General features: G+C 40.9%; 1 protein-coding gene across 1 annotated transcript; it reads right to left on the bottom strand.

The window, feature by feature from the left end:
• Positions 1–346: 346 nt before the first annotated feature.
• Positions 347–5,347, bottom strand: tekt3 (tektin 3). Its single transcript, XM_034861092.1, has 8 exons — positions 5,202–5,347; positions 4,376–4,965; positions 3,656–3,739; positions 3,490–3,560; positions 3,208–3,351; positions 2,394–2,616; positions 1,378–1,532; positions 347–787 (listed from the first exon to the last, which is right to left on the bottom strand). The coding sequence occupies exons 2-8, from the start codon at positions 4,940–4,942 to the stop codon at positions 571–573; spliced, it is 1,461 nt and encodes a 486-aa protein (XP_034716983.1). The 5' UTR covers positions 4,943–4,965; positions 5,202–5,347; the 3' UTR covers positions 347–570.
• Positions 5,348–24,442: the final 19,095 nt, after the last annotated feature.

Below are 24,442 nucleotides of genomic sequence, written 5' to 3' on the forward strand. Positions count from 1 at the left end.
GAAGTGCAGAAGTGAAAATGTATGATAGAAGTTATTTCTGTGAATGCTGCCACAGAATATATTGTTTATTCATAGCTATGGAAATGATCCACTTTGACTGAGGTACCTCATCTTTTAAAAATTAAGAAATCTACAGTAGGTGTGAGGGTTGTGTATGTAGTGATTAGTTTTGATGATTAACAAGGCTTAGCTATGTAATTTTCAAGTCTCTATCCATTAATTTTCAGTATTCTGAAAGGATAAGGACTGTAGTATGCAGTAAATAAAAAGCATTAGGAGACATTGAGTAGTGCCTGATTGATCACAATGGCAGTTTGATTCTTTAACAACATCACAACATTTTAAGTCTTTTTTTTATTCATCTTACCAATACATTACAGGTACATCACTCAAAATTAAGCTAATGTATTGTTTATAATCAAATTTTGACATCAGCGCCTGTAAAGTTAAGTAATTTTGTTTGCGTTCAAATCATCCATAACACCCTCTAAATCACTCCCAAACGTTTTAAAACCGTAATAGTAGCAAAGTATATTGTATATCCAAAGACTCCCTTTTCTAAGACCTGATTTAAGTGTAGCCCACCAGACGGGGCATGCTGGGAAAGGTCTTGCGCATGCTCATGCACTTTTCCTGGTCCAGGAAAAGTGAGTTGGCCTTGATGGACAGGTCATGCTCCAGGGTCACTTTGGTCTTGACCAGAGTCTGCAGAGTGTTCTCAGCCTCCATCAACCTCTCCTGGAGCTTATAGATTGTGTCCTCGATCTCTCTCACCTCACTCACAAGTCTAAATGATGGAGAAAGAGAAGCAGCTAACTTTTAAAAGTGTAGGAGAAAGAAAGAGGTGAAAGAAACCTTTTCCGCCCCAGAAAATATGCAATTAAGTGACACTTGGACACTTTTTTGATGTAATACTGTTTGTAGAAATATTGTGGTCAGAGATAGGCTAAAACAACATCCAATGTATCTGCACACAAAAGACCCATTTATATACATTATGTCACAATAATTTAGTTTTGCTTTTTCACTGATCAGCGTCTCATGAAGGACGCTTAAAAGTACTAAAAGAGAAAAATAAAATATATATATATATATATATATATATATATATATATATATATATATATATATATATATATATATATATATATATATAACATATTGAACTCTTTCAGCTTTTGACAAATTGTGAAAATGCATTGCATCCATTTACTGTATGTTAAAAATTCTGGTCATTCTGGATTCTAATTGTGTGGATAATCAGGTAGAGTAGCTAGCAACAAGGCACCACCAATAGTGTACACCCAATATTACCACACCATCAACACACTCAAATTGCCCACTTGCGAAGCAATACTATTGGCAGCGCTACAGTACCTGTGGTGTGGGTTGTCCCTGCAGAGCTCTATGTTGGGCCTGCGTGTCCTCTCCTCCAGCCTAGTTTGGGCCACTTTCAACGGGCTCTCTTTGTCTCTGATGGCCTTCTTGAGAGACTCTATAAGCATCTCTGTCTGGAAGATCTCCTGCAGAGTCTGTGTGATGACACAAATAAAATGACAGAAAAAAACAATTCATTGTTAAATCATGGTAGTAACAGCTGAGTGTCTCATTCATGAAAATACCAGGTCAGGTGGTGTAGAGGGTGTTAACTAGTGTAAAGGAGAAACTCAATGATGGAAGCAGAGAACAAGTAAACACCGTAGCCTGTGAGTTTTCATCAGCTGAGCACAGAGGCCTACTTTGTCCAAACCCATTTGATATAATTTAATTTCAGCGAATCCCTACTTCTCCTTAAAACTGTAAGTGACTGAGGTTTATTAAGGACTGTGTGTCTCACATCACAGCTGCCGTCAGTTTTCCAACACATCCAACAGCTGACGTAGATTCAAAGTTTAACCCCCCGCAATTAACCCCAAAACAATGGATTCTAGTGTGGGATTCTTCTTTTTTGAGGAATATTTTACAGTAAGCATGCACATAATCTACAGAAAAGACAAATGTCCCCTACAGACCATGTGGCAGACAATATATTATTAGCTTATCTTACATTCTAAATTTTGTGCAAGTTTCTTGCAGACAGTGCTGAATATAGCACATGATCTCTTACTAATAAGTGGCAAATTTAGTAACCCATTTATGGAAGAGATAATAAAAAAATAAGTTTTCTTTAAATCACAGCCATGTGATATGATTGACTCTGTAAAGCCACTTTTGTTTCATAATCCAGGCGGTTTACTTTTAATTTTTATTACAAAGTGAAACATCAGAAGGCAAAGCTGTGATAAATAATTAAACAAAACAAAAAATTGATTCCAAATAATCACATCATGCAACCAAGATAAATGTGCTGTATTGTCTTTTATGAATTGAGGCCATGTAGAAAAGGGGACGACCTTAGCCAGGTGTGTCTGCAGACTGTTCTTAGCATCAGCGATTTCTGATATGCGGTTTGTGAAGGCAACGTTGGCATTGTTGAACTGGTTCCACATGTCGTTGGACGTGGTGTTCAGCAGGATCTCTATCTCGTCCCTGAGCTTGTGGGAGGCTGCTCGTTCGCTCTGGGAGTGCAGGATGTTATCATCTGTGAACTTGGACCACGAGTCCGGGAGAGAGAGTCTGACAAAAAGTACAACAGGCATTTCTTGGCAGTTGATCCTCTCACTGTCTTTGAACAAGCTGTATATGGAGAAGGCTTGGGCAAGTGTCAGATTCTTTCTAGTACGGCTAGCAGTGTAGCTCTAGGAAGGCAATATTGGTCTGTTGGTTGGTCCACCAGACTGAAATATCTCAACAACTAGTAGATGTATTGCCATTCAATTTTTAACAGACATTCATTGTCCCCAGAGGAGGAATCCTACTGACTTGAATTGTAATCACTTTGCTGATCTCATGACTTTTAATCCAGCACCAACATGCTAATGTAAAATATGAAAAGGCTCAAAGCACCACTAGTATGGCCTCCATGAGCTGCTGGCATGGCTGCAGACTCATTACAACTTGTTTGAACCTCGTTCGAGAACAAAATTGGGCAGCAGCCAATTTTTATCTTCAAAGACTGTCATCGGCTTCTCTGTGATTGACAATTTAACGGACGAGCCCAGTCTGGTATTCCAAGCCGGTTTAAACAAACATGAGAAATTGTAAGCAGCTGTTTTTGAAGTGATGAAACAGAACCATTAATATTTGATCACATTAATCTATACTCACGATGGGTCTACCCTTTCAATCCCTCTGTAGTAGCCAATACCGTCAGATGTGTTTCTTAGATGGTGACACCTGTCATCTATCCTCTGAGCTGTCACTTTGTCACTCATGTCTCTTTCCAATTCGTGCTGGGCTGCTCGGTTTGACCTAAGGGAACGATAAATCAAGCGCATATCAAATGACAAATCAAAAGCATGTCAAATTTCACTGTTTGGGAAATTATCACTAGCTAGATTCCTGCCTTTAGTAATACTTAGTTGTTTTTTTTGTTTTTTTCAGACTCACGCCAGCTGAGCGATGGCTCTGTCCAGATGTCGCCTCATCCTTTCCTGACATGACTTGATGACTTCCACTTCCTTATTGCAAAGCAGGTAAATAAAATATCCTTATTTATTTTGCAAAGTTGCATTTGGACGTCACAAACATACTCACACCGCTGCTTTGATGTTACCTTAATGAGGTCTTTCTCTACATCATCATGCACCAGATCAATGGACATTCGCTTCTCTCTGTGGTACAAACACTCTTGAGACACCTGTTGACAAAGTGATCGTGACTAAATCAAGTTGAGATGGTTGTATGACGAGTATAATTAAAGTTCACTCAATATTCACAATATTTTCTTCATTGTAACATTTGCATAGGTGAGCAGGTATGTCATAAAAAAGTGCAGTATATGTCGGTGTATGTATATATAGAGCAATGTATTAGCTTCAATCTCCAGTTTCAGTTAGCTGGAGAAGTCTCTAAGAAAGCCTCTTGCCATATGATCTTAGCCTAGCAAGGTGTGTATGTCATCAGATTTCCACCCGGGTCAAAGTAACTCACCCTGGGTGAGACAAATACCAGTGGTTCTTTGAGATGACATAATTAACTCACTAATGCATTTTTAAGTGGCGTAAAAGACCTGACAGACACTGTTGCTACAACTAAACCAGGAACCCTAGTCAAAACTGTTTTTACCACAGATTCTACATCCCACCCTGAGGCATCATGTGTTAATATGAGTGCAATAAACAAAGGCCAGAGGCAAATGCAAATTGTCCTTGCAGAAATGTCAATATTTTTTTTAGCAAATTGTTCCAATAACAAAACAACACAATGCAGATATTACCTACCAGAGAGGATAAATTCAAGGTAAGACACACACACTCATTCCTTCCACCCTCACCTGAAGGGGCCCCTCAGTCTCTGCCAAGGCTCTCTCCAGCCTCCTCTTGACTTCATTTAGAGCTGCTATCTCCGTCACCATGTTGTCAATCTCATGGCTCAGCTCAGACCTCCAGAACACAACGTCATTGAGCCGCTCGCCAATGTTCTTGCTGGTGTTCTCCTGGGTTCGTCTGGTTAGCTGCTCCTTATCCTGCATCAGCCTCATGGTGTCTCTCCTCAGTCTCTCCGCGCTCTTCCGGGACGACTCGGACTCCCTGTAGTTGCTTATGTTGGACTTGTACCAGTCGTCAGGAGTGTAGCGGGTGGACAGAGCTGTCCTGTTAGATGGGTAGAACATGGTCTTGGCTCGAACTAGATCTAAATTCTCTCGCTGTATAGAAGAAGGGGTTGGGACAGTGCTGCTCTTGTAATAGCTGTTGGTCCTCCACAGGTTGGCACTGGGATTCATGACCAAGGCAGGCTGGGTGTTGCGATAGCTGGATGCCATGGTGGAGATGGCAGGGAGGAAGTGACTGGTTTTTGGCCGAGCATATGTAGCTGTTAGAGTGGATCCAATAAGCTCCATTTTTGACTCCCCTTAGGGGGCTCCTGGTTTTCACAAAAGGTATTTACATCAGCTTCAATGTGTAGGCTTGTGAATTCTCTTTACATTTAAATTCAGATAATAATTTTAAACTTTTATAGATTAGCAAAACATGACATTAGACATTTAGATACATTATCAGATGTGAAATACATTATATAACTCCATTTATATTATTAGTCAATTGGGAAAATAATCAACAATTAAATGACAAAAAAGCATCGAAAAGGAAATTACTTACCAAGATGAACAAATGGAAACTCAGTCTCGATGCAGTCTGGCTTTCTCTTAGCTGTGCTTACCTGGAAATGAGATCAAGAACGCACTAAAGGAACTGACATGCATAATAGATAGAGAAGTTTGCAAGTCATTCATTCAGCCAGCCAATGGTGCTGGGCTGCAGGAGCTGGCCTGTCCAAGATTTCTGTTGTCACAGAAGCAGTTGCCATAGGTTACTAAAACACTGTGCCTGGGATTTTCAGATTAATGGTATGCAGGTGCCTTTACAGTGCTTTGTTCAAGTAAATGCACTGGGGGAAAAATCAATACAGTCTAGGTAACATTTGATGGGTTGTAATTGTTCTTTTATTACTTGTTTTTTATTCTCTGTGTGGCTGCGTATTGGCTCACTGCAACTTGAAATGACAACAAATCCTTGGCAATACAATCCCTTGTGTATATGACTACCTTGACTGATGCTGCTCTGCAAATTGTTCTTGCCTTCTCCTTAACTTAGTAATTAACTGGGCAAGTTCACATTTTGTACATGTCATCTTCCTTCAAATTTGGTGAGCAATCTGAGCTTTGTCTTCAAAGCAGAAGAGTTGAGTTGGTTGCCAGCCAATGTGAGATAGCTCACCATCACCCTGAGAAGCTAGCTGTCTGTATAGATTACAGTCACCTGTTTAATTATTCATGCCACAGGAAGAGTCCACACTAACCCCCGTAGCACAGAATAATAATCTGTGTTGTGTTACCTACCATTGGACATGAGGATCATTTACACTAATCTGTTCTGAAGGGGCAGGGCTGGACAGAAGAGAGCCTGGTTTCCACTACAGAGTCAAGCAAAGCTGTACTCAGGAGTGACCAAACAACATATACACATATTAGTGTTTTGCTTTTTGCCAACACAGCTTGCCACATACCCTACACGTTTAAATGAATTGGTGCTTAAATGTTCATTATATAGGGTTGTCATCATGTCTGGCAAATATTGTCATGCTTGACTTTGCTGTGCTTTCCTTAAGAAAGGTGAGGAGAGATTTTCAATTAGCCGTACATACTGTATGTACCAGTAAAGAATTTCCAAGCCATTTCCTTTCACTAAGGAAATACATATTTTTTTGACCATGTACTGTATGTGGTATTGACAGAGAGATGAAAATGTAAAAAGTTTGCTTTATAGATGGATAATCACAATTACTGTGCCTCCAAAGCATTTTGTAATTGCAAACCATATATATATAGCAGTATTTATAATATAGGCTGTGTTTACACCATTAAATGTCATAAATTGGTGTTGGTCTTCCGGATGCTCATTTCTGTTTGAAAAATCGCCCAAATGATCTTAGATATTTGAGCAGAAATTACGTAAATTGTGGTCTGATATTATTGCTATTACAATCCTGCTAATGTATCAGTCGAGCTCCAGTTCTAAATGTAACTGTACAGTATCTGTTCCTGTAACTGCATACCGTGGAATCTCAAACTCACTAATGATGGCTATGTGATTGTCTTGCAGGTTTATTTTTCTTGCCATGAAATCTCCTCTGTGACCAGTATTTAAAAAGGGCAGGGCTTCAAAGAGGCCGCCCTGTGCACGATTTTGCACCTCGTGGTCTAGGCTACTATTGTCATAAAAATGGAGGTTTAGATTTAGAATGGAATGACATCTCATTGCTCCACCCCTGCGGCCTCAGCATCACTTAACATGGCTAGGTTGAAGAAGGCCACCCCACATGCCGCCCTGACCTCAGCCACTATAAATACGCTGCAGAAAAACATGAAGAGCCAGCCCTCGTATGAAATTCCTTCCCTGGATGGAGCTTCGAGTGTCCAACCGGAAAAGTGCTTTCAAGCCAATCTTCCGGCTGGCCGGAGAATGTGAAGGAAATGTTTGGAAGAGCCTAAATACGTATACTCAGGTCTTGATACCCATGAGAGTATGTTGTGAATTACTGCATAGTGGAAATGTCTGAGGGAGCAAGCAGGCTGTCCACTCCACTTAGAGCACAGTGACACTGAACTGAATGCTGTAATACACTCAGGAATGAAAACACAAAAAGCTTTTTAATTAAACATTGGCCTGAAATGTCCAGTATCTAAGAAATTATTCCATATCCGTATGGTATGGTATCGTAGCCACTTAGCAGTTAAACTGTATAGTTTGGGAATGAAAAGCGACCATAATTTGTATCATCTATGTCGTGGTTTGGCAACGGTGTTTGGCCCTTGGATGTTTCCCATGTTGGCTTGGAAGAGATGCGCGGTCAATGCTCACATTTATTATTATTGTTATTATAATAATAATTCATTACGTTTATATAGCGCTTTATCATAGACAATCAAAGCGCTTTAGACGGAGGGGACAAAATAAATAATACACTGTACTCTTGTAGGTGCTCTCAAGTGACAGCACACGGGCTTGGATTTCATCGATCGGTAAGTGAGAAAGGACTTATGCTCGTGTCCTATGTCTTTACATACATATGGGAAGACTCCAAAACCACAGATCACTTTTAATTAGGTAGCAGAGCGCTTTTCTAATATGCTGATTGTAAATAACTGCAGACATAAAGCAAGTAGTTTGGCTTTATGTTACCAAACCCCTCTCAATCAGTATCAATCAGTCAATGAATCCATCAACATACATTACAGAGACTGACTAACATAAACACTAGCAGTGTGCACTCTTAACCTACTAGGCAGCATCCTGCAATCCACCACCAACACATCTGGTTTGTTAGCTCTAACATTAACATCCCAATACAAGTGCGACTGCTCTTTCTCCCTGAAAAAGAAGCATCTAACCTTGTCAACAATTCTTTCATTTCTTGCTATGTAAAGCCAAACACACACACACACAGACAGACAGACAGACAGACAGACAGACAGACAGACAGACAGACGCTTCCTAAGGCGCTGACACATTCTTCCTTTTCACTATTGACCTTCAATTTATCAGGTAAGAATAGACAAGAAGAGGAGGTCAGAAGTGTTCTCTAAACATTCACACCCAGTGACAACAAGCCCTTGTCTGTTCTGTGTCCGGCCCCTGGTGTTTTCACTTCTTCAACCCCCCTCCCACCCATCCACCACTTTCTATGTCAACCTGGCCCGCTTCCTGCGTCACACCACCGCTTCCCTTTTTGAAATCAGGATTTACACTGTGCTTTGCTTTCTCTTCTAACTGCACAGTTCAATGGGTAAACTACACATGCAGTTTTTTTTTTCTCTCTCTGGCCGAGTATACAGGCCACTGCAATGGCTTCAGTTTTCTCTCATGAATTTTTGATGGAGCAGTCTGTGAGGAGGGTGGCCTCACCTGGAGAGGAACACAGGAGAGGAAATCAACTGTTAAATCTGAAGGCAATGTTAGAGATCCCCCACTGAAGTAAAGGCGCATCCAGATGGGAAAATCACAGGAGCTTCCAGGGCTCATCCCGGGTCACCACCAGCCATTTGAGACCAAGCTGGTGTGTGGTCTGACTGTTTATTCTTAAAGCCAGGATCCACTTCTTCTCATTATGCATCTATTCTTTTCCTATATGATTTCTTTCAGCTGTGGAAAGTTTTCCGGTCCCGGGCTGCCCCAACTTATCGCCAGATCAGAAAACTTTCTACAGCAGCAGTCACACAGGTCAGACCCAACACTGGATCAGAAATGCAATGAATGCAGAAACAAAAGTGGGACAATTCAAGTATAGTAGCCAGTTATGCAACACTCATTAAAAGGACTCCAATTGAGCTAGCTGTGTCAGTGTTCATGGTAATAATGTAATTTTCAGGCCTGCTCAAATGAAAACCCCGACATGGGTGTGGGTTGGTTTTTAGATTTGATTCTGTAATTATGTAATGGTTGCGTTACTTTTTTTCTCTCTCCATACCATAAGAGAAATAAGGCTTAGGATACTCATGTACTGAAGTAATATAAAAATATCACTTGATGTATCCTTTCAGTAGTGTACAGTGTACAGTTGTTAGTAATGTCTACCAAAAATATACTGTACGTGTTGCATGGCAATAAGAACCCATTAAATGCTTGGATGCCTTGTGCATGTTTGTGTGGGGTTGCATGGTAACTACTGTGTTTGCAGTTTTATGTGTACAAGTTTAGTGGAGAAGCCTCTGAGGCACTCTACGGGCTATATTATATTACCTACACAAAGGAGGAAAATGGATACTGTATTAGATACTTAGACAGGGGAAGTAGAGACAGACAGGCAGGCAGCAAATGATGCATGTATAGCTTTGTATAGGTTATCTGGTCCTAAGAAATGATCTCGGAACCACCATTAAAGAGGACATTTTTCATGCACAAAAACACACTGATTTATTTCTTCTTGATTTTGTTTCTCATATTAATGGTAGTCAACCTCTTCTCAGACCTTGTTTGAAATCTCTCATGCTAGCATTAAGCTTAATGGATGGTGGGCTTTTAGTGGTTCATTGATGTTACAGAATGAATTCTACATCTTGCCACCAAAGTGTTTCCAAAGTGCACAGAGAATGATTCTGTTTCTTCCAATGACCTCACGCCACACACTTCCATCCAAAGCTGCTTTTGATTGGGACTCTTTGAAAGATTAAGTTAACAGGAAGTTGTTTTTCCTTCAGCATTTATCTATGTGAAAGGCATCTACATCATCTACAACAAAGTAGTGAAGAAAATGAAATACAGCAGATATGGAGGCGTGTGGCTGATGTGGCAGCCCGCGGTCACGTGGTGGTGCAGGGGTGGGCTACGATGTGTCTGACAGGACAGACGAAGGGTGCATGGACTCTGGCCATCCCCCCCTCCACCCCCCACTTTGTGATCAAGGCTCACAGTTGCAAACTTCCAGAGTGGGACGAGGGGTTATGAATGCAGGGCTTTGTCCAGTCCGTGGTCATCACATTCCACTGGAGCCACTCTGTGGCGCGCAACAGAGCGGAGGAGAGGTCAGGCCAGGGCAGGAGAGGACAGGAGAGGAAACACTGACCAGAATCTCTGCATGTCATGCAACATTTGGTATCATGAAGATACCAAAGATACATGTGGTTCGGTGCCATTTATGTAGAAGAAGTAATCATTTTTTGAGCTCATTGTGAAATGTATAATGTTTTTTAATCCTCTCTGTGCAACTAATTCAGCTCAAACCACTCACAAAGCCATGTTTTCCATAAATCTTCTTGTTGATGCTTTGTTCTACACCTACATGACGTTTTTTAAGAGGTTCAAGTATCTATAAATTGTGTTATTGTGCTTTGAGATTACAACTGCCTTGCTGCTTGTAATTTCAGCTATTTTAGGCCAAACGTTTATAAAGGGGAGAGAGGTCTAATGTTTCCATGCTGACTCAGGAGTTGAATTATTCACCCTGGGCGTGTGTATTTCTCTCTCACACAGACCTCCACCCCAAATTAGGGAAAATGCAGCTTGTGCTTGTCATCAAGGCAAGACAGGAAGGAAAAATGAATGATAGAAACTACAGATGGTTGCACAGTGAGTCATGATCATGCAAGTAATGGTCAGAAGAATATCATGAGCCTTAATCATGGAGAAAGTACCCTGCATTCCTCATGTTGGTGCTACTTAGGAGTGAGGGTGTGAAATGAGGCATGTTCAACATGTGGCCAGCTGATGTGCAAACCACATCGAGCATCAGAGCCATAAAGACAAATAAAGAAAGGAAGGAAATGAGGAAGTTAGCATCTGTGTCTTAATTTCTGTTTCCTTTCATTTTTCCCTGTCTCACCCCTCTTCCATGTTCCTCCACCATCATTCCCTTTAATCACTTGTTAAATATTCAGTTTTCCACAGTTCTCTCTGTATGTTTTTTATAGCTGGTCCTAGTCTATGTCCTCCCACACAAAGAGGTGTCTGTCAGTGTTGATGGGAGACTGTGCACAGCTGGACCTTGGCAGCATGGGAACAAGGGTTGGAACTGGGACTGGGGCTGCTGAGTCCACATGGACTCTGTGACTGAGGCCATTTCTGCCACACCATTAAAGCCTTCCAAACACAACGTTGTCTCCAAAAGGAGAGGCTTGCCACAAAACTGAAGGCAGAACAGCTCTCCTGTTCTTCTTTGACATGAATGTCTACTAAAGTTTTTGCTGATGTCCTTTTTTGAAAGCCTAGATGTTGGACGTATAATGTGACTTTTTTTATTTTTTATTACTTGTTGTTTAAACATTGACTTTTGGAGTCACTGCCAGCAAAGTGGGGGAGCTTAAGCAGGTGCCAAAAGAAAGCTTATGGCAAAGGTTGGTTAGAAATAAGAAGCATTGTAGAATTTTGCCTTTTTTGTGGTTTTAATGACACCCTACCCTGCGTGTTTAGCCTATTGGGTTGATGTTAATCCTTTGAGAATTTGAAAACACACTGTGAAATGATTTTCCTTTACCAAAAGCGTATTAAACACTCATAATAAAGTATATTTTTTGATTAGATAAGAAAAGATGCTCCTGGCTTAGCTTGACTTGATCTTGTGAGCATGTGTGCTGTATAGTGACACAAGGTATGCAGTACACATACATTCAACATATACACAGCTACGGCTGTAGCATTCCCTGGTTGTGCGTACTGCCAAAGGTCAAATTGCACCGAGTGAGAATATCAAATGTATCCAAAGGCATGTTTTCATGTAAGGCCTTCAGAGAGACACACCCACTGCAATGTAACCCTGCTGCCCTTTAGCGGCTTCTAATCAGGCTTAGAAGATATATAGTTATGATTTATATTTCCCTATTTTGGTGTATTTCTTTGCCAGTATTCTTCAGTGTGGGAAAAAGTGAGATTCAGCCCCAAAGTGACCGTTGTACCAAGTGTAAGAATGGCTGGTTTGTGGTCTCTTCAGTCTGAAACCATTGTAGTTGCATTTTTGTAAATATACAGTTACCACGAATATGTACACTTGACCAAATTGTTGCATAAAACATAACTGAATGCTCTCAGATTTGCACACACACACACACCCTGCCTGAATTCTTCTACAATGGCTCACTCTGGGCAAACAAAAGGCCAAGAAAGATTCAAATTTATTGCTACAAGGCGGAGAAAGGCATTTAAAACCATGGCTTTTTTGTTCAGAGGCATTTTCCAACCCATGCACCCCCCATCACCCTCTGAAATGCCAAAGGCATCTGGTTGACAGCTCCTCACAAGCTATCAAATTGTTCCCCTTTTCCCAAATTTGGACTCAAGTAGAATGGGGCTATTGTCAACTTGTTTAGCGGGCTTGAGAGAAATTCATCTATCTTTCCCGGCATCTTAACCTTCTCATAGATGGACAAAGTGGAAAATTTTTTTGCTTGACAATTTTGCCTTTTACACCTCATGGGCCGCAGTGTGTAGGATGTGTTTATCAGAATCAAACTCTTGGTCACTGGTGTGACATTCATTCAGTCGAGATGACAGGATATCATAAATAGAGTAGGCATGTGACAATTAGGACCACATGGTTCCCAATTTGGGCACTGCACAGAGAGCCGAGCTGTGAAAATGTCTTAGCGGTATTTCAAGGCAACTTCTGCAGCCTTTGCTAAATCCCCCACCCTGAGTATAATATTGGCCCTCATCAGAGTCCATTCTATGATTCTATGATGTTTTGGTATGCGTGCATGTACTGTGCCACCATGTCGGGTGTATCCGCCACGTGAGGGATGCCATGAGCTGTAAATTAGCCCCTGCATGGCTCTGGTAGACCTGCGGCAGCCCTCATCTTGTGTGTGGAAAGGACGGGCTGCAGCAGCTGGGAATGCACATTGATCTCAATGGGAGGGGCCAAGGACAGCAAAAGTGATGTCAAAAGAAAGATCAGACCTGTTGAACCAAGTCTAGAAGTGGGGTTGTGAGGTAAAGCCGGCCTGACTCTAAAACCAAACATGGAGGGGAATAGCGGCAATGCCTTTGTTTCTGATAGAACCTGTAGCTGATCACGTAATTGTTTTGAATTTCAAACTGTTTAAATTGTTGTAACATTTGCAAGAAATCCTTTTATCTTGAGTTCCTTTCCTTTCCTTTAAGACTTACGAAGGAACAAGTGTAAATTAATCTCTGTAGTAAATAACTAACTAGCTTTGCGCCAGAGCTAAACTCTCAAGAATTTGCAATATCCAAACAGTAGCTCTGGTAAAGATCCTTCTGTCTCTCTGCGACTGATTCTGTGTGTAACAAGCCGATGTGGTGAACTCTGTTGTCTAACACAGTTTTTTTCCATGCAGCTTTTGGAGCGACCACCCAAGGCCTCTGACCACACCGCTCGTTGCTTCCCACCAGAGCGGGAAGCGGAGGGAGAGCTTCAATGTGTTACCGCCTCAATCCTCTCTCTCCTACTTTACCCAGCAAAGGCATTACATGCCCACATAGTTGATCCTGGCTGCTGAGGACAGCAGGGCACAGCTGCACTCGGGGCTGGATTTCACCCTCCTCACTGTGGAAAACCTCTTCCCACTCTCTCCTGGACAGCTGCAGTCGACCAACCATAGGCACCACGGTGTTGATGTGTACATTCATTCGGTGGCTGTGTAGACTGTATGGTGAAGTTATATGGGGAGAGGGTGCTCACTTAGAGAGAAGCCACACCCGTGACAGTTGCATGTATTCATTGGTCTGTTTAAATGGATGCACCAACAAACTGATGCACTGATGCACCAACAAATGTCATTTAGTTTTTTTAAGTATTTAGAGTTCTATTATTTATGATTTGTGCTTTCTTGTTGATCTTGTATCCAAACAGAGGTAAAACAACAGTTTGGTTTGGACCAGATTCATGATCAGAACAGAAATATAGTTTTTTATGCATTTGACTCCAGATTGCCAACCAGATATGTTTTGAATAATAATGCAGTAGTTGAAACAAGTGGAACTTGAAGTGCTCTCAGACCTCTCCCAGGGCCAGGCTCTATCTCGCAGAGGTATTCCACCGCCCAAGCAACTCGAAACCAAAAGCGCATCCACTCAGGGCTACCAGGAGCATATTGCACAGCAAGAAATTATAGAGATTCTAATATCAATGGGAACTGAAACAGTAGTGCAAAAAAAAGATAAGTCTTGAAATAAAACTTAAATAGGCCTATAGAAGGGTACAATCTGACACTGTCTAGGAGCAGCATTGAAAATGCTTGATCGCCCATGGATTTTGATTGAAGCATGGAATGGAGGGCAGTAATTAGTCAGTAGGAGGGGACTGTAGATGGAGTAAGAGCTGAGGAAATGGCGTTATGCACCAAGAAGGGCAACAAGAACACATAGATTGCGCGAACATTTTCTTGACTGGTGCATACGGTGTGCATAAAGACTTCTTGGGTATGATCTGTGCAAACAGCGTCCATTAGGTGCAAGAATGTAAATGACAAAGCTACTTTTGGACTGGTAAGATGAATACAGGAAGAATACATTTTACTTTTTTGTGACAGGCAGACGTTGTGGTTCCTATTCCTGTATCACAGATGCATAGACACACACTACCAATGTCTTGCTCACAACCCGACAGTGTATCTGAGTGGTCTGAGAGCTCAGCAGTCCTCAAGTGAACCGGATCTGTGAAACAAAACTGTAATTGGAATCACAGCATCTGCACAGGAAATAAATCAAATTGTCTTCTCTTGTCCTTAGAAGGTCTACAGACAAGGAACTGTTGCGTAAGTGTTTTTGAGTGTATTATGTGTAGTTCATTAGCCATGACTTGCTGCTATCTTGGCCCCTGTCCACCAAAGCAGCCCAGTGCCCCCTGTCTGCTAAGGCAAACAAAGATCTGCTATGTGTCACATACACAGTTTAACTGCCTCACCAATCCAAACCCCCGACTATGCTTCTATCTGCCAGTGCTGAGCAGAGAAAATGATGTGCCCACCTGGCACTCGCCCACCTTGCAAATTATTATCATACCACCATCCTACTGCAACTGCTACTGTGTTGGAAATCTGCACAATCAACAAACTGCAAATCAGTTTTAATTCAGTCATTTCAATGTATGCACATGGTCATCACAGTTCAATGAAACAGTATGATATAAAATAGCATCACTCCACTTCCCTGCTATTGCTCCTGTCTGCAAAGGAGAATCCTGTGAGTGTTATAAGCATTAGGGGTGGGAAGAAGCTTTTTGGAAATGCTCTCTGGAGGGAGGAAGAAGTGCAATCGTCTGGCTGGAGAGGGAGAATGAACTTGTGGTTTTAGAAAGGGAAAGGGGAGAAGTGGAAGGCAGGGGGAAGAATACTAAGAGAAGATAAGAAGAGGGAGGAATATGAGGCAGGTGGAGAGGTCGGAAAAACAAGAACGGTGACAGTAAAAATAGTTGGAAGACTGACAGTTGTACACATAAGAGGATGCAAGTGGCAAATTGTCAACATGAGTGAATGCCATATTTTTGATGAGAGGGCTCGAGTCAGTCAGTGCAGTCAATCCTGTGAAAGGCGCTCCCTGTCGCTCCCTCTATTTTACATGTGGGAATGAGTAGAACACTATTCCCTTTGTCTGCTACCCCCATGTAGCTTTTGGACTATTTCAGACACCAACTGTAGGCGGTGCAGGCAGGCCATCTCGGAGGCTAGGCAAAAGATAAAGACAAGCCAAAGGGTTGGATACCTAGTCTTTCATTAAAGGCCAGCAGCTCACCCCTATCAGGGAATGATGTTTTCATACAAACAAACATTGTTTGTATTGAGTCCTCAGTAGGTAGCCATATGATGGCGAGGATCCGTAATGACAACAATTAAAACGTCTCAGTTCCCTAATCAAAATGGGGGTGATGTATGTCTACTTAGGAAATCCCCATGAACTTAAGCTCCCATACTGCTTTTGACTGTAATCATGATTAAAAGGTTTTTGTTTTCAGGATTATTTTTGCTTTTAAGGGTGCATCATGGAGCTGCGCCTAATCCCATCATCTCTTTGAAGAGTTATAGCTATATTAAGAATAGAAATGCATTACTGTAGGTCATGACATGCATGGCCTATTTATTCTGGCCTTGCTGTTGCTGTTTAAGCCACGTTACAAAGTTGGAGAAAAAAAGAAGAATGAAAAGGACAAAGAAAAAGTTTGCTTCTTAAAATCTAAGTTCCTGAATTTAAAGCCCGGTCTGCAAATTTCTTAACTGTACAAATAAAACAAAAGAAAGGAATTCACAAGGCTTCCTGAGTTTCACTGTATAGACTCACATACTGTACTTTTTCCTTACACATGCACAGTTATATATAAATATTGTGTTTCCTGAATTGCAGTTGAAGCTACAGTTCAGCTTTAGGCATTTAGCCAAAGCATAATTTTATCACGTCACTGTTTAAGGAGTGTATTACTACTTGCCTTTAGGTTGTTGAAAATGTAAATTTATACTTGTGCTTACTTTTGTAGGTTGAGGGATAACAGTTGCATTTCTAAGTCAAACAATTGCTTCGTAGAGGGCATTTTGGGATATCATCAGACAATTTATTATGAGGTAGGTGATTTATAAAGTAAGACATTTTGAAGCCTGTTTTGATTAAGATTAAGTTGCAATTTGGCCTTAAAAAACAGAAGGACTTAAACCTTCCTTACAGATAGACTGCTGCTCAGACAATGACAAATCCTTAACTTTCCACTTTGTGCTTTTTGATGAAGTGTTAGAAGACTAAAATTAAGTACAGTGGATGTTTTTATTTGAAACCCCAGATGGAGGAATGGAAACTTTGCATAGCGAGTGGATTGCATCCAAATAAGTGAACAAAAGTGAGGGCAGTTATTTTCTGGACATGCTAAAGAGGAAGCTGCTGTCCCTGTGACCATAATCTCAGTCAACATGGCGGAAACACTCAGTCAATTGAAAATGTCAAAAGTGACCATTTCCTGTAAAAACGTAACATCATTTCTGCGAACAATACGTGAGACCTGTGATATTATACTTGTTGGCTCTTTTGCGTCCAATGCTGCTAGCTTTGGGAATGCTGCTGGCCTTTATTGGTGCCAGTTCTGGTAACACCCAAAGCATCTGAAGCATGCCAGCCCGGGTGGGCTTGCCATTTATAAATACACCCCTCTAAACCTGTCTGAAATTCACTCTGTTTTTTACAGCCACAAAGTTCACCACTCAAATAAGATGTGGAGAAGCGGAGGCCTATTTACATTCATCATGTGCTTGTGTGTCCATGTGACCGGGCCACCAGTCAACAAGATATCGGACAGGACACCGCTACAGTCGTCATAATTCACCCTCCCTGGTTGTGTATTTAGAACCGGTGAAAGGCTATCCTGGTTTTATGCAGATATGCTTCACATGCAAACACATCATTCAGCTCCAGTACAGGATGTGTTTATGCAGTTACAGCTCCCATTTACGCCTTAGCTGGGACAACTCGATCCATTTAAAGGAAAGCTTATGATTTTTGTCTGTAGGGATTCCTCCTGTTCATTCTGACTGTGAAGTTAAACCTTGAGTTACCTGCGGTATCTTTGTAAGAATTTCTTTTTTTTTTGCGTCTACATCCTTTTTCATTTATTGGTTTAGTTTAACAATCAATAGGTCCATAGGGCATGCAATAGGTGAAGCTGGACCACAAGACAATTCACCTTAAACAATCTGTTATGCCCTAAATCTAGAATTTGAACAGGTAACTCCACGTTTGAAACAAAAGTGACAGCCTTCTAGAGACACATCTGGTGGGAATTGCAATGTTGGGACTAGATGGAGGCTTCATGGTCAAAGCAGAGACCGAAGCTATTCCTATGAATCGGAAAATACGTAATAAAAAGACAAAATTAACTTCACTTTAATGAACCCAAGAAGGCTGTTACCAGGGTATCATAGTATCTGTTATTTTCTTCAGACTGCCTCAGAATCTCTAAAAACTACTCTGCTGCATTTTAATGCACAGAATCACCAGTTTTCTCATCAATCTTTGTTTTTTAAATTTTAATTATGAATAAACATGCGGTGTACGGTGAAAATGCGGGGTCTGAATCAACATGGAGAAGGGCATACTATAGATACTGTAGGTGTGTTCAATCTCAACAAGTTTCACTGAACTCCTCCAAAATAGCTGCTCTGTTTCTAAGCCAAGGCATTGGTGGCCTTCTGACCTGCAGCAGTGCTGGGAATGTGCAGAGGTGTAGATTTAAGACTTCCGAGTAAGGTTTGTCTGAGCAAAACCTCTGTCAGATTTGTTGAGTAATACTTGTCATAAGGTAGATTGCAGCCTGTTTGTGTGTTGGAGATATAAACTGCACAGTGAAAAATGTGCCATGTCGGGCTGTTTTCTGCAACACAGGCACACTCTTTCCATCTGACAGTTCTGTGATGAAGTCAGACATTTTTAGAAGCATAGAGGCAAACAGCAAGGCAGAAGGTGAATTTCTGCCATTTGTTTCATGGCAACTGAGGCGGTCGGCTCAACAGTCATGCAAACCAAAAGGACATGCAAAAGAACTGCTTGGTTTGCCGCTACTGGTTTTTTCCTGTGATTTGTCCTATTGTGGTTATAGGAACACAAATTATGAAAATTGTTTTCAGATGTATTTGGTTTTTGAATTTTTGAGTTGGAGCATGCATGCAGTGCCCATGTAAATAAACCCTTTACCTAAAGTGGAGGTGTGGGATTCCACTGTGTGTGGTCGTCGTGCAAACGTCCTTGCACGCTTGACAAAATAGTTCTTGGCAAATGAGATGGATTGAGGTTGATGGAATCCCTCTGTGGTTTAACAAGCTTCTGTAACCCTCCTTATTTTTACCACTGTATTATTCTGGTTAATCATTCAAATACTTTCATGCATAAGTGCTCATGTAAGAATTGTGACCCTTTTATAAGGCAGGACCAATGGCTGTGCTCTTTTGAGGCATTCAAGTACTTTACTGTCAGTCCTTTCTTGTAGTAATACCTCCTCAGCAAAGTTCTCGGCACATGCTTGTTAGACTTCCTGTTCTGCACCAACTTCCCAGTGTCCAAAGGTTTTAAACGGCACCTTTGCACTTAGAGACTGCACATTTTCCATTGCTAAGGAAAACCATCCAAAAAGAGAGCCAGCCGTCTTCTGGTGATGTATGACTTAGGGCGCCAGCTGGAGTTTTGCAAAGGGCTGGTTTAATGGCTCATTAATCTGCCAGTGGCTGTGACCGCTGTCAGTCAACACGGGACCTGCTTGGTTTGCTGATGACTGTTAGGGATTATGAATCTAGCCCATAAACGGTCACTAATGCTGTCAAGTTTCTATTGCACAAAACAAATACAAAAGAAGGGAACTTCAACAAAAATTCTCTGTCTCTTGCCTTTTTATTTTATCTTGTTTGTTTTAGCATAAACATCTAAAGCCATAATGTACTGATGGCAGCACTGTATTGAGAAGGAGATCAAAAACACTTAGTCTGATGATGGTCTAACCCTTTAGATAGGATATAATTTGGAGGAAACTTAGTGATTCAGACCTGCATCCTACAGGAAACCTTTATGAGATGCGTCGAGGACGAAATTCTCAGACAGAGGTCCAGGATGCAGAGGCAGGGCACATGTGTGTGAGATTAACCAGTGAGACTAAGTCTCTGTCTTACTTATGTATTCAGTGTAACAATGGCGACATGGAGATAGTGGCCCTTGAGGCTATTATTTTAGCAATTGGATTTAGTGTATAGAGTACGTGACCTTTTCACTTGAATCTTTATTCTGGCGACAGTCTGTCTCGCCATTGACTTTCAGTCCTTGTAAAACAGACAAACTATTTTCCATTCACATCTAATTTGTGGTTGACCAGGAAACGACTGTGTTTTTTTTTTAACAATTCTGCTTTCATTTGATAACGTTGTTGCTAGACCACTCTGGGTTTTAAAGTTAAGCTATATCTCAGCAGTCGTGAGCCGGCATTAATAAACAAATATGAAACACGATGCAGGATGGGGGTTGGGTGGAGCAATGCCATCATAGAGGATAGCAGGCTCTTCTGAGTTGGAAGACTGTAGCCCTTCAAGTCCGGGAGCTTGGGCTTAAACCAAAGGAACACCTCTACTGGATATGTTCACCACACATACTCATGCTGGTAAAAAGTAAACCCTAGAAGGAAAAGGGAGGAGCAGATGATGGAGTAGAGACGTATCCGTCCAGTCCATTTCCTCCTCTGTGTTTTGTTGTGAAATCCCTCTTGACCTCACCCCAGCTTTCTCATTTAGAGGGAGAGAATGTGCTGGGCACGCCTGTATTTTCTGTAAATATCTTGGGTCTCCTCTCCACCACCTACTCTCAGGGTAAAGATGGAGCCAACCATGTGCCCCTCCCTCCCTCCCTCCCTCCCTCGCTTGGTCCAAGCCTGCTCTTGGGGAAGGAAGCTGACCCTCTCTCCACCCTGTAAGAGGTTAAATCCCAGAGGAGGGAAGAGCAGGGTGTCGGCCTGGACCCTTTGACTGACAGCAGGAAACACTCTGAGGAAACTGAAAGGAAGTGTGCGTGTTTTTCAATAGTAACAGACAGGATATGTAATGTCAATGTGGTGTTCCGAAGCTATGGCATGTTGGGCCTGTGCAACCTAACATTTAATCAACCTAGACACCCACTGTCTAATCACTTCATATCTATGGTACTGCGGTACTTGGGACATTTAAGGGAAAGTCTTTATTCTATAGACCCAAATTTAACCCTCCCAGAAAATGTCTCCAACATAAGAACAATCCTTAATTCATGTGAAAAATAAAATTGATTCATACAAAGAAAAAATTAACAATGCTGCTTGACCGTGGAAAATACAAAAGGCTTCACACTGTAATATTTACTGAAACAAGGGCCTTTAAATCCAACATACCGATGCTCCCCACACTACCAAGTGCCATTATTATAATCGCATCCAGCACTAGTCCATGAATTCCAGTGCAGACCAGTATCCAAGGCCACATTATACATCATATTGCATACTTTGAGGCCTAATATGTTTTGGATTCATTCCAAGCAAATACACTGTCAACAGTTTTCATCTAAAATATCCATCGCCTCCTATTCAATTACATTAAAAACCAGACAACGGGACGTTTTATTCAATCGTTTCCTCAAGCTCAAGCACCCTAGTTGATTTGATAGCAAGACATCCAGCTGGCACAGTTCCATAGCAGTTGCTGTTTAACAGATTGAGACATTGTTACACCTGGCTTTTTGTCACATCTTTGGCAAATATTTTAATATTTTATCTACTCCCAAAATGTCCTTGTTGGTGCTTTGACTGTAGATTCTCTTTTTAATTACAGCTCTTTGATAAACGTTTATTATAATGGTCTGTTATACTTAGCAACGGTCTGTTATACAGAAATAGCAGACCGCAGAATGCCGTGATCGACCAATCACAATCAAGTATTCAACCAAGCCGTGTAATTATGAATATTAAAGTTATGCAGTTAATTAAATGTCAATTTTCTTTTTGTTTCTGCAGTGACACTGACCCGCACCTTTTGCTGCAGATCTCAACACCCACTCACCAATGCTGGGTTACACCACGATGAGGTGGAAATTGGAGATTATCCACCCACGATTAAAGACCAGATGGTGGGTCAATTTTCACTATTGAGCAGTTTTAGCTTTAAAACTTGGACCTGTGTTTGAATGCTCACTATCCAACATTCAAACTTAAAAAAGGAGGTCAACAATTACCTGTGCCACCTGGACAAACTTCCATCATGGTTGAAAATATTCTTGCCTGGTTTCCCGTCGTTTTGAGGGTTCCCAGAGCTCACTCAAAAATAACCAGAGCTAGAATAAGCTGGAAAAAAGGCCTCGTCCAAACAGTCAAACCTACACAAGGGGGCCATTTCCTAACTTCTGTTATTCTTCCACTGAAAGCCCTTAATGTGTGGCTGTTATTCCTTCACTTAAATGTGCTTTGCTCAGCTGAAAATGACAGAAAATGCCTGAGAAAATAGCACCTGCCAGACTCATTAATTGTAATTTATGAGTACTAGACGGACCTTGCCTTGACGGCTAATTTCAAACAGCTTTCAAAATCAACCTACATGTATATGTTGATAGATGCTACAAACAGAACAGTTTCATAGGGACCAACTGTAGCTGTATTCTCCTCTGTAAAACATATCTCCCTCATGTTGTCAGTCATTGTTTGGGTGTCCTTTTCTAGTAAGCTTGATCACAGCACTGCGTACACTCACACACATTAAAGGGATGGCTTCATCACGCACCCATCTCGGTTTGTTTGACTGCCCTCTCATGTGAAAAGATTAATTGGCTGGCTCAGACTGGCTCGGCTCAGCTAAACTAAATATTTAAGTACTTGAGGTGCCTGTGGTTGGCTTCAGACCCCTCGGTTATGGGCTTGAACCTGGTTTGTTTTTATCATCCCACGCATGCGATTGCACCCTCTGATTGACCACTCCCCATCAGTCTCAGGGAAGCACAGCATGGGCCAAAGATAACTGGCCAACATACAGTATACCGGTATGTAATTTCTTTCTTTTGTACTGCTTTGTGTGCACATACACATTACACAATGTAGACTGTTCCCTTCACTGCTTGCATGTGGATACAGTTGGGTGTCATTACAGGTTAAAGTGATGGATTACAAGGTTTACACGGCTGGTCAGACTAAACAGTGAAATAAATGAAATATTTTTACTGTTTGTTCAAAGGCGCATTTAAGTGACACTATATTAAAGGACTCAAAGTAAGAGGTTCTCCTCAAAAATCACTTCAGAAGCATATGAACTGTAATCTCTAAAATTACAACACATCAAGCGCCAAATTCTTGTCAAAGTCAGCCTTTGCCAACTCAGTTTTTAAAATCGTAACACAATAGTTGTACATTTTGAAAAAAATAAGCATTTAAAGTGTTTTTGATTAAAGTTAAATCTGTTACACTCATGGCATTGACTGATTATACATGCAAAACACACAGTATGTATTAATATTGCCTACTAGATTCTTAAAAATCCTGTGATAGGAATAGTCAAATCACATCAGCTACTATGAAATTTCTCCTAAAACAGCTCATAGTTTGCATAGCTCTTCACGGTTGATTGTTTTTTTTAAATGTGATTGATTATGTAAAATAAATACTAAACTGTATGAAGGTATGTTCAAGTGTATAATGTGATGTGAACATTTGCATTAACATTACGACAGAAGATCTTGATTCACAATAGATGGATCTCTTAACACCTGAAAACAATTCTTTAATAGGAAATAGCTTATCAAGATATTAAAGATTGGCTTCTCCTTGTGCGTTTGCTCAAAGTAACAATGAAAATAAACTTGAGTAATGCCCCACAAAACTAAAAACTGAACTTAAAAAAGAAAATTGGTTTCAAAAGTTGATTTGAGAGAACTAGAGGAAGGTGTAACAGCTGAAACTATAATGTTCAACATTTCCCCCTCTGATGCTTTAATCAAAGTAATCAAACCATCACTGAAATGTAATGTTAGGTGGGAAACAGCTGTCTAGAAAGTGAAAACTGGATAGAGGCCTCGGATAAAAATTGATCTGAACACAATATACACATTATCATTCTTTCTTTAAAGCTGTTACCGCCAGCTGCAAAATGTAATATGAAAAAAAAATGAAACCTGCACGCACCCATTAGTAGTGTTATGCTTTAGATGCCAGAAGAATCTCTAGTCACAGTCAGAATCGTGTTAAAGGAGGAGTTGTCAGTCAGGGAACGGAAAAATGTTGCTCACCTAGAGCCACTAGCTTCATCTAGTGGTCATAAATAGACAGTGCAAACACAATATACAAGGACAGTGTAGAGCAGTGTTTTTTGGTCTGTGCATTCACACCTACATAAAGTAGACTACACTGCTTTCTTTCAAAATATGTTGTTTTTAAGTTAAATGTAAAACTTGTTCGGAAATATAATTTATAGCTATAATGCGTAGTTTCTTTCGCCCCCATGACAAATTCTAATTAATGTCAAGGAACTGTCCACAGACTGCCAAACAGTTTACAATATAAACTGCAAATACACAAATAAAACAATAACAAAAGGAAGCATGGGAAAAATAAAGCACGAATAATTATAAAAATAATACAGATGTGCGAACATCTTAAATCTTGAATAAATGTGGTAGTTGTAGCCAGGCTGACACGGCTTAAAGACCTGTGTTCACAAAGATATAAGAACTGTTGTATAATAAAAACGTGCCCAATGCTGTGCCCATGTTCACAATGCAATAAATCCTTTATGGAAATCACAATGTATGAAGTTCATCTCTGTGATAGTTGTTACTGTTTACGTAATGATTGCTCTGATTTGTTGTAGAGTAAGCCAGATTTACAGGACTAAACCTTACTGTACAGAAACCAGAAGGGCTTCATGATCAGGATG

The sequence above is a fragment of the Etheostoma cragini genome, chromosome 21 (assembly GCF_013103735.1).
Source record: "Etheostoma cragini isolate CJK2018 chromosome 21, CSU_Ecrag_1.0, whole genome shotgun sequence".
In the NCBI taxonomy this organism is placed as follows: domain Eukaryota; kingdom Metazoa; phylum Chordata; class Actinopteri; order Perciformes; family Percidae; genus Etheostoma; species Etheostoma cragini.

Coding starts and splice junctions, on each gene's coding strand:
- tekt3 (XM_034861092.1), bottom strand. CDS start 4,942: ATGGAGCTTATTGGATCCACTCTAACAGCTACATATGCTCGGCCAAAA. Junction 3,352..3,489: donor AGAGCCATCGCTCAGCTGGC/GTGAGTCTGAAA, acceptor TCGTTCCCTTAG/GTCAAACCGAGCAGCCCAGC. Junction 2,617..3,207: donor ATTGAAAGGGTAGACCCATC/GTGAGTATAGAT, acceptor ACTTTTTGTCAG/ACTCTCTCTCCCGGACTCGT.